We start from the raw sequence: 13,821 nt of genomic DNA on the forward strand, positions 1-13,821 counted from the left end.
CACCTTGAAGTGCCAGAGGTGATGAAGGGGTTACTACCAGCGGGAGGCTGTGTTCTGTGTTCCCTTGTTTCCCACATCAAATATTACTAGTTGTTTTCCTTAACAACCAGCAAGTTACCATTAGCAACATAGCATTACTTAGGACACTAACTTTTTTTAGAAATGTTACTTCAGTATCAATAAATTAACAGATTAGTATCCATACAACCATAAGGAATTTATTGAACATTTTATAAAGGAAGGGTTTTTCCTGTTTCTGTTGATTACCATCACTTTTTCCCCTATCACTAACTCATGGTATAGTCCTTGCATATAGCAGGAACTCAATAAAGGTCTGCTACTCTGACTGCGGAGCACCAGATGACCTACATCTTGAACTTAAGAAGTACTTACTTCATCCTGGACAGGACAGAGCTATTATGAATAACGAACTCAAGTGACTCAAGTGACTGTTAAGAGCACTGTACTGATGAGCTCAACAGTGTTCAAAAATAACACTTACTATAGGAAAGGATGTCAGGTTTGTCTCCATTGAAAAATCCCATTTTTAAATGAAGGTACTACTTAAAATGACCTTCCAAAGGTCTAAGCAGAGGTTCCAAAAGATGTGACAATGCAAAGCAGCTTGGGCTCTACAAGTCAATTTAATTGGTGTTTATTGACCACCCGCCTTCCTCAAGGCACCTAGCTGGGCAATACAGGAAAAGGTATCATGTATATTACACCAGGTAGATACTACACCAGAGAATGACTCATAACAAGATCAAATCCAGAGCTGAAGTGTAGTGTTAGCATGGCAAGATGGGATGGGAGGGACTGAGAAAAGGAAAAGGGCAGTACTAAATGAAAAGTAAAGTCTAGGAGAACTTTCTAGAAGAGGTTTGACTCAAGCTACCCTTGAATAGCAAATACGATTTGAATGGAGGGAAATGTGTGTGCTTGGAGCATAAGGACTTCTATGTGACTAAAACAGAGATTCTACATAAGAAATAAACCTTTAGAAGTAGGGTGGCCTAAGTTCATAGCAACTTTTAGATTCCAGAATGAAAAGTTTTAGACCCTTCTGTTTAAACTCTTTGCTTTTCAAAAGAAATAGACATTTAGCTCTTACCTGACAAAACTAATAGTCTGCCCTGGGCTGCGGTTAAACTGTGTGGATGCTGGCATTTCAGTAGACTAGAAGCATCATGCCTGATTCAGTGCTGTAGCTTTTATTGGAGCATAACATGCCTACATAAAGTACCTGGGAAATGTCTGCTGAATGACCAAATGATTCCCAGGATGTATCAGTCAGCTAAAAGTCCAAACATGGAGGGGCTCCAGCTGGTAGGCAACCTAGACTTTGATCAAAGAGCAACATCTGAGAGTTTTATGTCAGAGTAATCATCCCGCACGTCAGATTTCTGTGGAATGGGTGAGCCCCATCTCTAGCTCCTCTCCCCACCACAATCACAGCAGTCAAATAAAGTTGAGGAGTTTATTAGGGAAATATGAGAGGCAAAGACACCCCAAGTGACAGAAAGAAAATTCTGAAAATGTCCCTTCAAGCCAAGTGGGGGCCTGGCCTTGACCTCCCCAAAAGGACAAGAAACTGGTGGGTTACCAACAACATTCTCTTGTGGCTACCTTGCCGGGGCATAAGTGTCTCAGACAGGACTGCCTCCCACCCCCCCACCAAAGGTGGAAAGGAGACAAAGACTGTTTATAGAACCAATGCAGAGGCAATGAGAGCTGTAAGGAAAGTGTGTGTGTGTGTGTTGTGTGTGTGTGTGTGTGAGAGAGAGAGAGAGAGAGAGACAGAGAGAGGGAGAAAAGGAGGTGGGGAGGACCTTAACAAAGAGTCCCAGGCGTCTGGCTCTGCACGCCTCAAATACATTGACAAACAGTTCTACAAAATGTTACTTAAAAGGTAAAATGCCTAATGTTGTTTCCGAGAGTTCCCCTGGACTTCTTCCCACATGCCACATCACACACCGATGTACATGGCAGAGCCCAAAGGCCACGCTTTTGAAAAAAGAAAAACATGAATAAGCCCTGTTGCTCTTTAAGGAGAGAGGAAGGAGCTGAGGCTGCTGGGGCCTTTCCCACGTAGGCCTGTGTTCTGTAAAGCAACTTCCCAGCAGCAGCAATGGCACAGTTCTAGGTGAGGGTCTCACCTTTTGTCACCTGTCAAAGGAAATTGACAATTAGATAAATTCACAAAGAGTAAAAAAATCTTTTTATAGATCCTAGGTAGTTGGGAGTGGTAAGAAAGATAACAGCTTTGGAGTCCAGAAACCTGGGTCAAATCCAGGGAACTAAGTCCATTAACTTCTCTAAGGCTGTTATTGCTTCCATGTTTGTTTCAGTAACAAGGTGAAATGTGCATTCTCTCTGCACAACCCTTGCCTAGCGTCATGAGGAAGTACCTTCCCTGACATACTCACCCGTGCTTCAATGTACTCTATTCTCCGTTCGAGGGCTGTCAATTTCTCGTTTAGTGTTGCAAGTCTTGAACGACAAGACATATCTGGTAAAAGGAGACTGATGTTCAGGATTAATGTCATTTCAAATACACACACACACACACACACACACACACACACACACACACACACGTACACACAGCCCCTAGCTGAAGAGGAGGAATGATATATCATGCAGAGCCCAAATGAGAGCAGATGGGCAAAGCAGGGGAATGCAGAAGAGGTGAGAATTATATTAGGAACACAGCTGCTTAGAATGGACCTGCTGAACTTCCTACCAAGGGTGGTAGGCAGAGAAAATAACCCCTAAAGATGTCCATGACCTAATCCCCCAAACCTGTGAATATGTATCCTACACGACAAAAAGGACTTTGTGGATTTGATTAAGTTTAAGGACCCTGAGATCCAGGATTATCCAGATGGACACAATCTAATCACAAATCCTAAATGTAAGAGACAGGGAAAAGGTGGAGGAAGAAGAAGAGATTCAAAGTGTGAGGGGAACTCAACCTGCTATTGCTGCCTTTGAAGATGGAGAAAGAAGACCATGAGCCAAAGGATGCCAGTGACCTTGAGAAGCTGGGAACAGCCCTCAGCTGACAGCCAGCAAGGAAATAGAGATCTCAGGCCTACAGCCACAAGAAACTGAATTCTGCCAGCAACTCAATGAGCAAGGAAATGGATCTTCTCCTAGAGTCTCCAGAAAGAAAGGCAGCCCTGCTGACACCCTGATTTTAGCCCAGGGAACTGATGTTGGACTTCCAATCTACTCAGCTGTAAAACAATAAACTTATGTGATAAAAGCGGCTAAAGTTATGGTAACTTGTTATGGCAGCCAGTAAAAACTAACACACCAACACTGTACAGGTGGCTATTTGCTAAAAGGCAAACCAAGAGTTTCAAGAAAGGGGAAGCAACAAGAGGAAGAAAATAATCTCAACAGGGAGGAGAAACAGAGGCCAAGAAAGCAGCAGAGACTGTGGAGAGGAGGAAAGGCATCACTGCTTTTGCTCTAGGAAGGTACTTAATGTGTCATCACTATGTGTGCAGGCATTTCAGAATGAGAAAAAACTTGGGAGAACATCAAATACCCTGTGAAGCCCACATTCCATCTGTGGAAAACAGCAAAACTCCTTTTCTTCCTTTACCCTTCTAATCTTCTTTCTCTACCTCATCCAAAATGAAACCTCAGACTTCCCCTAAAATACCTTTTCCTCTGCAAACTCCTCTAACAGAAACCACTTTACTACTCTTTCCCCAACCATTCTCAACACATAGGAGAAAAGGTTTCTAGACATGCTAATTATTTCCTACCTCTTCCAACTTCATTGTTTGCTCATCCTCAATAATCTTCACTTTTTAAGCCTAAAATATCCTCTCTCCAAGACAATCTCCCACTCAATGATTTAACACTTAGCTCACAACTTCCTCTTCATCTCTTCCTTGTTATGCAAAAGCACTTGGGCATCTATTTCGACAAATTTTCCTTCACCCAGATTTTGCCTCAACCCCACGTCCAAATCTTCTCCATGTCCAAATCTTACTCATCTTGCCTGTCTAAACATTCTCCTTCAAGGTTCACTTCAAATTGGGCCTCTGAGAGGTCTCTGACAGATGGATATAATTCTCCCTCTGCTGTACATTTATGGTTGAATTTATAGTTTATGTACTTGGTCTTAGTTATCATTTCCCCCTTTGAATACAGATTTAACAAATAAGAATGTTCACCACTTGGGGCGCCTGGGTGGCTCAGTCGGGTAAGCATCCGACTTCGGCTCAGGTCATGATCTCACAGTTTGTAAGTTCAAGCCCCACATCGGGCTCTGTGCTGACAGCTTAGAGCCTGGAGCCTTCTTAGAATTCTGTATCTCCTTCCCTCTCTCTGCTCCTCCCTGCTAATGCTCTGTCTCTCTCTCTCTCTCTCTCCTTCAAAAAAATAAAAAATAAAAAAAAGAATGTTCACCACTATTACAAATGATTTCATGAAGTAGGGCATATTTATGAAAGACTATTAAAACCAACCATTAAAAATTACAAGTTTGCATCTTTTTAACAAGTCACTAAAAAAACAAACAAAAAAGGCATCATTTCAACAACTCATTAAAAAACAAAACAAGGGGTGCCTGGGTGGCTCAGTTGGTTAAGTGTCCGAATAAGAGTTCAAGCCCTAGGTCAGGCTCTGTGCTGAAAGCTCAGAGTCAGGAGCCTGCTTCAGATTCTTCCTCTCCCTCTCTCTCTGCCCCTCCCCTGCACACAAACAAAATTACAAGGTTGAATACTTAATGACACAAGAAAATGCTCATGCTACATAGCCCAATGATATTTATGTATTTATAATTTATCATTTATTTCCATGTCTGCTCCCCACTAGAATGAGTTCATCAAAGGCAGACACTCTTATTAATCTTTGAAATATTAGTATCTTGCCTGGCACAGAGATGTTTTTGAAAAAAAAAAAAAAAGATGGATTCTGGCATATTAGTATCAGTAGAACAAAAAATTGGCTCTAGTGTGACTCTACTAATTCTACAAGTGGGGAAACCAAAGCCCATCTTGGATAACTGATGGAACAAAATAGTAAGTAGCACAGCTGAGTTCAGAACACAGTTCGCTTACTGCCCTGGATGGTACCTTCCCACCACACACAACATTACCATCTTTAGGAACCTCTGAGGCTGTAATTGATTCCCCACACCTCTCTGTCTCTCTCTCTCTGTCTCTCTCTCTCTCAAGTTTGTTTATTTTGAGAGAGAGAGAGAGAGCGAGCGCATGTGCAGGGGAGGGGCAAAGAGAAAGGGAGAATCCTAAGCAAGCTCTGTGCTATCAGCACAGAGCCCAACGCAGGGCTCAAACTCACGAAACTGAAATCATGACCTGAGCCAAAATCAAGAGTCAGACACTTAACTGACTGAGACACCCAGGTGTCCCTATTCCCCACATCTCTTTTTTTAATGTTTATTTATTTTTGATAGAGAAACAGACAGAATGCGAGGTGGGGGGAGGGGCAGAGAGTGAGACACAGGATCTGAAGCAGGTTCCAGGCTCCGAGCTGTCAGCAGAGCCCGATGTGGGGCTCGAACTTACGAACTGTGAGATCATGACCTGAGCAGAAGTTGGACACTCGAATGACTGAGCCTGGAGTCCCCTCCCCACATCTCTTAAAATATGCTTATAGCCTGACTCTTCCATTTACTGGTTCCTTTTTTTCTTTTTGTTTCCATACTAGGTATTTTCCCACTCACCCATCTTCATTATTCTTTTTTAAAAATAGCTTAATTGATATATAATTTATATACCATGAACTTCACTTGCTTAAAGTATACAATTCAATAGTTTTTAGAACAGAGTTGTGCAACCATCACCATAATCTAATTTTAGAACATCCTCATAATCCCTACATGAAACCTTGTACCAATGAGCAGTCATTCCCTATTCAGCCTTACCCCAACTGCTGGCAACCATTCATCTTTCTGTCTCTATGGATTTGCCTATTCTGGACATTCTCCATTCCTCTTTTAAATCGTTTTGTTTATCTGCTAGTGCTGCTTCTTCTAATTCCTAGATCTAGCTTGAGTACAAAGACCTCAGCACACTCCTTTTCCTGGATCCACCTTCACTGCCAGGACCGCCCAACAGGACCAAATCTCTTTCAATCTGGTTTTTAGCAGCTCAAAGGCGCACCATGTATGCTATTCAGTAAGAGCATGAATGTTACCACTAACAACCTCTCATTTCCCATAAAAAGAAACATGCCAAAATTATCTGCAGGGGGGTGGGGTGGTGAGAGGGAGGGTTCCTTCCTGGACAGCTGTTTCTGTTCTAAGCTCTGTAAATCTGGTAATGAATTGGAATCCAAGAACAACACTATGTTACTGACCTAAATGGGTAAGCACTGTTGAGAAATATATAACCTTGAACTCCAGAAACTGGTCATTATTTCAGATCCCAAGAAATACATATTGATTCAAGCAAAACACTGTGAAAGCACTCAGCAGCTGAACAAATCTGAAACCAGAGTGCATTTATGAGTGTGTTATCACCAGACTTTAACTGAGGACACCACCAGTCCTAGCCAGGGTGCTTGATACTGTGTATCCATTACCACTACTGACAAATGCCAGTTACCAGCTCCTCTGAACTTTTTTTTTTTTTTTTTAATTTTTTTTTCAACGTTTTTTATTTATTTTTGGGACAGAGAGAGACAGAGCATGAACGGGGGAGGGGCAGAGAGAGAGGGAGACACAGAATCGGAAACAGGCTCCAGACTCCGAGCCATTAGCCCAGAGCCTGACGCGGGGCTCGAACTCACGGACCGCGAGATCGTGACCTGGCTGAAGTCGGACGCTTAACCGACTGCGCCACCCAGGCGCCCCTCCTCTGAACTCTTAATGCACATAACCTTAGCCTGCAAAAATCAACACTGTCATTCTCTTGAACTGCTGTTGTAGTTATGTCTTACTTCTCTGACAGAATTCTAAATTTCTCAGGAGTGGCTACCATTTATTCTTATTTATTCCTTTTTCAGAGGATGTGTCACATAGCTGGGATCATAACAGGCATGCTACATTTGTTGGCTAAGCATAAAAACTGACATTTAGAAAAATATCACTTATTATTTTTGTTACACTTCTCTGCACAGATTAGCTTTAGAATCAGATAAAATGGTATAAAAACAAAAAGCTATCTTCCGTGACAATCTGTTTTTAGAAGTGTCCCCAGTTCAAGGTACAGAACAGGCCAAGTGTTTGGGTGTTATCACTGCCTTATGATCTATGGGTTCTCTGGTTCAGGTGGGTGGTCCACCTATATTACTCTCACCTGCTGGAATCACAGGGTAAAAGCTATTTAGACATTAGCTGTCTTGAAAAAAACAGTTTCCTCTGCAAAGTACGCAGCCTACAGAGACTCTCTGTGGCCGGGATGGGGACTGGAGGATTGCTGCCATTTCCAAAGAGCTCCAGATGCCCCCTCAAAGTAAACTCCTGGTAAATCTCTGTACCACCAAATCATATTATTATAAATTCAATATAAGCCCTACATCTACACATCAGAACTGAGGAGTCACACTAAGGACTTAAGAGTGGGAAAATATATCCCTCACAAGTTCATCCTGAGTCACTCAATGCCAAGACAATATATTCAAGTGTTACATGATTTATCCAGTTTCTTGGCCTGTTGGTCCTTGTCGAAACTCTTCTATCAATGATATGCTCAGTCTTCAAGAACTTGCCTCAGGTACACCTAAGTACTAAGTCAAATGGCTTTAGCTTTTTACCTTGCTTCATAATTCCATTCTTAATTGCAATTAATTATCATTTTTCTTCAAAAGGACTAAATTCATTCCCCACAATCTTCAAAAACTATTTAGTAATTACTCCAAACATTAGGCCACTAGCATCGCATTAAGGGAGAATAATGGCTTAAGCTAAGGAAATCCTTAAGATCCAATCCTCAACACTGGAATTCTGTGTGACTTTTCCTCAGTCTAGGACTTGTTGGAAATCTCAAATAAAAAGAAAAGTCTTTATCCTCTATTTGATCACAAAATGTGATTCACACATTTGATAAAATTTCAGTGCAGGTATTCCCTTGTTTATAAAGCAAGAAAAGAGGCATTTCTCCCCCGCAAATCCTGAGCTCAAACTCTTCAATTTCTGGTCAGTTCCAAGCCTCATCTGCTATAAATCTAGTGACCAAAAGATGCCAAGAAGATTTATGTCAAAGACAAATGTACATGAATTAAAAGTTTATTAATACAATTCAGTGCTCAGAAATGAAATTATTACGTTACCCAGATCCAAATCCGGGGAAGTGACATGCTAGATCACTTAAATTTTGAGTAACAGCCCCAGCGTTACTTGTAATTTTAGATGCTTTACTGATTTCGCTGACATTCTTAATACTTTGATTGGATTTTCTGATCCTACCAGATAGGTGAAGTCTTTTAATTCTGCTTTTTAAAGTTAAAACTCTCCATCTCAGTGATTTTTCCAACTACTTTCCACTGCCTTTCCCAACTAAGCCAAAGTCTCAAAGCTGTGATCTTATCTTTCCATCTTTCCCCTAGCATGCAATATTTTGGTTTCTCTTCTCCAGCCCTCTCTCTGAAGGAAGATTATGAGTAAAGAATGCTGTGATCAACCTCCAATAATAGTTCAACTCTCCAGGAAAGCAGGAGAAACCAATTATGAGAACTAACATTGAAAGCGTTTGCACAGAACTTAGGAAGAAAGAAACTGAGGAAACCCAGACTATCTGAGTAGCAGGGTAAATAGGTTCAGTATTTCTTAGATGTTTTCAGTTCACTGCAATCCATTAGTGTAGCCTCCGACTTGAGTCTCCTACCTCCAAATCCATGTATCTTTTTTACTAAACCATACTCCTTCACTCATGGTCCTTAAACAATTTCAGGATACATGAGATCTATGATTTGTTGACTATCATTCCCTCCTACAACCTCTATCTATACCGAGTTATGGGTGCGAATATGTATCAATTGCATATATATTTATACTGTTCTCTCATTACTACTGCCCTCACCCTCATTCCCTGGTGAGAAAATCCATCATGCCAAGGCACATCAAGATTATAATCTTTTTTTTTTCAACGTTTTTTATTTATTTTTGGGACAGAGAGAGACAGAGCATGAACGGGGGAGGGGCAGAGAGAGAGGGAGACACAGAATCGGAAACAGGCTCCAGGCTCCGAGCCATCAGCCCAGAGCCCGACGCGGGGCTCGAACTCACGGACCGTGAGATCGTGACCTGGCTGAAGTCGGACGCTTAACCGACTGCGCCACCCAGGCGCCCCACGATTATAATCTTATACACTTTGTAAGTAAATACATTAATACAAAACCGATGTTCCAAAGCTGTCATTATTTCATCTTCAAGACAGAAATTCCTTGAAAGCAGGAAATGATTCTTATTCTCTGTCCTCCATAGTGGAGCTTTCAGAGAGAGCTCTGTACTGAGATCTAGTTTCTCTTGCTGATGCTTTCTAAGAAAATTCATGTTCTGTTACCTTACTCCTCAGAATGCATCAGTCCTCTGACTGGAAAATTAATTACTTTAAATCATTTTTATAACATCAGTTTCCACTACTTAGTCTTAGTTGCTTGCGGCTGAAGTGCTGGAACAGGAGCACACTAGTTGGAAAAAGATCACTAGATGTCATCCTTACACCTTGCAATTACTTAAGTAAGTCTACCCAGGGCCTAGTTCGGCTAAAGAAACAGTTGGGAGAAGATGGGATGGGAGTCTCTGTTACATATTTGCTGTCCAGAAGGACACGGAACAATGCATCAAGAATTTAAGACTATCACAAGCAAGCCACGCCTAGGAAAGATTTTGCCAAAAGCAGTAGAATACCAACTATCGGCTAGATAGTAGCAATATAGAAAGCTCCATATCCTTAAAAATCTGGACTTTACTTCTGATCTCGTCTCCTACCACTCTCAGGACAAGAAACACGAGAGACGGGAAGGGGCGACTAAAAGGCATGGCTCTAAAATGATCCTGAAAACGATGAGGAAACTTCAAGAGACTTACACAAGCAGCGACACGGCTGCGGCTGCATTCTGAAAGGCGCACATTGAGGGCAAAGTGGGAACTGGAATGGAAGCGGGTCACAAAGGAAGCAGGGAGGCTACTGCTGAGAGAAGAAAAGAAGAAAAGAGAAGAAAACGGTGGATGGAGCGATCTGAAGAGTCTGGAAAAAGGAAGGACTTGTTAATGGATCTGGGGTGATAGCACTGAAGCCGATGAGCTCAGCCTGGCGCAGGATAACCCCACAGGAACTGCCCAGTGGAGCCTGAGGATCAGAGCGACAGGGGGAAGGTGGACTCCGAAAGGAGGACGCGAAAACCAGCCCGGAGAAAGCCCCTTCAAAGCTTCTGAGCGCCATCGCCAAACTGCCTGAGTGGCCCTCGACCCACCCTCGCCTCCCCCTGCTCGCCCGCTGACCGAACGAGTTGAGAAAGTCCGCGATTTTCTTGATGCTGCTGGTGATGACCTCAATGTACTCCCGGTTCGCCCAGTCCTGGTGAATCTCCCGCTGCACCGGATCCTCTTGACCCGCCATGGCTGCCGCCTAAGGAGGAGCGACTGCGCAGGCGCCCCGACCCTCCAGGCCGGCAGTGCGTCTGCGCTGCCAGTCCACACCCATGCCTTGACACCCACAAATCCACGAACATTGTGATGCGCCTGCGCGATGTCAAGTCCTCGCCGGCGTTTTAGTTCTGCTCCCACGCCCCTGAAAAAAGTCGCGTCAAAAACCAGCGGGGAGACTGGAATGCGCAAGCGCCGAGACACTCCCTACCCATCACGTACCCCACCCTGGGCGGTTTTGGTCGTTGCGGGGCAAGTGACCACGTGACACCCACTGCCCTAGCTGCTCCAAACTAAGGTTTGTGTCAGCAATAAGTTGGGTACAGTCAATTAAGCCCCATTAAATACAACTCATTTTAAAAATGGCTTTCAAAAAAAAAAATGGCTTTCAACAACGCAATATGATGACCCACCTTGCAACCATCAAACGAACAAAATATTATTTTTTTCTAAACAATAATATCTAGTGGTGGAGAGGCGGAGGGGAAATTGATAGACTCCTAAATAGCTGGTCACACTGTAAACTGGCACAACTCCTTAAGGAAATTTATAAATTGATAGCAAGAGCTGTCAAAAAATTCAAACTTTTTTGACCTAAACATTAAGAAAATCGTTTAAAAAAGGGGTGGGGGGAGACAGTTTAAGCACAAAGGTGCTCTTTGTGACAGTCTATTTAAAAAAACAAAACAACTATATCTCCACAGTTGGGGAATAACTAAGCGATGGTATAGCCACCTACGACGATATCATGCAGCTACTTAATATCATTAATACCATTGCTATTTAAATAAAATGGCAATTATGAACTCTATGACACATCACATACGTGATAAATGAAGGGGAAAACAAAATACAACATTTTCTTTGATTGCAATTATATGAAAATTACATCTGCTTGAGGACAAGAAGTATATACAAAAAAATGTCACTGTCTTGTTTACTAAAGTAGTGGAGTTATGAACAATTTTAGATTTGTTTAAGAGGATATTTACAGTCTGCTTTGTGCAATACATGCCACTGGGAAGAAACCTTTACTAACAGTCCTTTACTCAGAAAGGAGATTTTACAAGCTATAAAGCTACTTTTGTAGCTTTTACCTCACTGGACCCTCACAAACCCTGTGGAAGGAAATCAGGAAGAGGTTTCTCTTGATGACAAAGTTAAAGGTCACACAGTCAAATAAGTGGTGGACCTTCACCAGTTGGTTCCTGACTCCAATATCTTTTCACTGAACCAATCTGAAAACAGGTTAGGGTCTATCTTGAGCTCTCCTACATATTCATAAAAATGATGCTAAAATAATAAATATCAACTGTAAATATCGAACCCCAGGCATCCAGAGGGCTATTGCCATTCAAGACCCTGCTTCCTAAGTGATGCTGTTGAAGTTAGTATCTTGCTCACATGTCACAAATATATCAGATAGATCTGCTTTTCCTTTTTTTTTTTATTTTTTTATTTTAGAGAGAGAGAGCAAGCAGGGGAGAGGGGTAGAGGGAGACAGAGAATTTCAAGCAGACTCCATGCTCAGCAAGAAGATTGACATAGGGCTCGATCCCATAATCCTGGGATCATGATCTGAGCCAGGAGTCAGTCACTCAACTGACTGAGCCACCCAGGTGCCTGAGATGTACTTTTCCTTCAAAGGTGGGACATCTCAGTTTCAAATCACAAATCTACCAAAGAGGAGTCACTTCACCCCTTTGAGCTTTTGTTTCTTCATGTGTAATACAGGAATAACAACATGGATGGATTAGGATTGTTGGGAGAATTCTGTGAGAAAGAATAAATAAAACACGAAGCACAGTGCTTGACTCTTCACAAAACAGACACTCATGAGTTTACATTTCCTTTTTATGTAGAAAGCAGAAAATTAAGTACACATATCTATCCAACTTTTTTCCCCCAGATTAATGGCCTTCCATGGACTAGTCAGGCTCAGCTCTTCTCTTTTTCCAGGACTTCCTATACACCTATTCTAGGGTCTCCCCTGCAATTCCAAACAACACAAGGATGTGGTGCTATGCTACAGTGAAGAATATTCCTCTGGACTTCTGCAGCTTTTTCCTGTATGCTCATCGAGCTTGCTGTCAGGCAGTCCTTCAGTATGGGTTTGCCAGCGTGGGAGTTGTTCACAGCAGAAGTTGTTACTGATGAGTGATGCAGGGCTACAGAGGCAAGCCCTTTGGGAGTGCTGCTGGTGCAACAAGTAGTGCTTCCAGGTGGCAGATTGCCTCAGCATAAGAGAACAAGGTTCCGGTCTTTAGATCTGTCATATGTTACACAGAACTCAGGGAATCTTGTCAATGACTTCATGGATAATAATCAGAGTGGAATCAAATTCTTGAAGAAATGTGTCAATTGCATTACACGTGGTCATGTGAGTCTTTTTTGCAATCATATGCACTTAGACCATCATTTGTGCAGCTATGAATATAGCATGTGCACCATGGCAATGTTGTTAGCCTCTTTGAAAGAAATGCATCCTCTTTTGGCAGAGCAAATGTGGCTATTGCCATGACAATCCGTGAAAACAGTGCACACAGAATGGTGAGCACTGGATCATACAGTGCTACAACAAAGTTGATGTTGTAGGTCATCAGTAACTTGTAACATGGGAGATTATGGTTTTCCATATATGTGTGATAGACGTGGAGCTGGAGTATCAGAGCCAGAGGTGATAGCAAATTGTACCTCCGAAAATGTATCCCTTAGAGCTGGGCAGACTGTATAGAGGGCTGTGGTACAGAATGTCTTAACAGCACGAAGCCCTCTCTAGCCAACAACTTTTAATTATATAATTTTACTTTGGGGGTTTTAATATTTAAAAAACACAACTGTGCAATAAAAACTGTTCTCTTTGCTTTTTAAATAGCAGTGTCTCTTTTTTTTATCAACAAGAAAATAAAAATAAACTTATTGGAAAATGATTTGCAATTCAAATCATTTCAGTCTCTTCCAAGACTAGACTCATCACTCTCTGTCCCTCTCTCCATTTTCTGACTTCCCTTCCAAACTCTCTTCTCCATTTTCCTTTCCTTCCGCAGGGTGCCACACACACACACACAACACATATGACAGTTCTTGATCTCTGCCCCTTAAGACCTCTTGACCCTCAAGACCAAGACCATCTGGTCTTCCAAACCAGGATCTTAGCCTGACTCCACACCCATGCCCCCCATCTCTCCTGTTCAGCTTCACCCAAAGAGCCAGATAAAAGGTGACAGTTCTTATTTATGCTGTGCTCT

At 42.2% G+C, this 13,821-nt stretch overlaps 1 protein-coding gene and 1 long non-coding RNA gene across 2 annotated transcripts; one reads left to right on the forward strand and one right to left on the reverse strand.

The window, feature by feature from the left end:
* Positions 1–1,463: 1,463 nt before the first annotated feature.
* On the reverse strand, positions 1,464–10,606 carry BRK1 (BRICK1 subunit of SCAR/WAVE actin nucleating complex). Its single transcript, XM_058726035.1, has 3 exons — positions 10,430–10,606; positions 2,427–2,509; positions 1,464–2,166 (listed from the first exon to the last, which is right to left on the reverse strand). Exons 1-3 carry the CDS (start codon positions 10,545–10,547, stop codon positions 2,140–2,142), a joined length of 228 nt encoding a protein of 75 aa, XP_058582018.1. The 5' UTR covers positions 10,548–10,606; the 3' UTR covers positions 1,464–2,139.
* A 110-nt stretch (positions 10,607–10,716) lies between these two features.
* On the forward strand, positions 10,717–12,914 carry LOC131509826 (uncharacterized). Its single transcript, XR_009260713.1, has 2 exons — positions 10,717–10,871; positions 12,483–12,914. It is a non-coding gene; the product is annotated as an uncharacterized LOC131509826 (long non-coding RNA).
* The last annotated feature ends 907 nt before the right edge of the window (positions 12,915–13,821 follow it).

Source organism: Neofelis nebulosa, chromosome 4, assembly GCF_028018385.1.
Source record: "Neofelis nebulosa isolate mNeoNeb1 chromosome 4, mNeoNeb1.pri, whole genome shotgun sequence".
Lineage (NCBI taxonomy): Eukaryota > Metazoa > Chordata > Mammalia > Carnivora > Felidae > Neofelis > Neofelis nebulosa.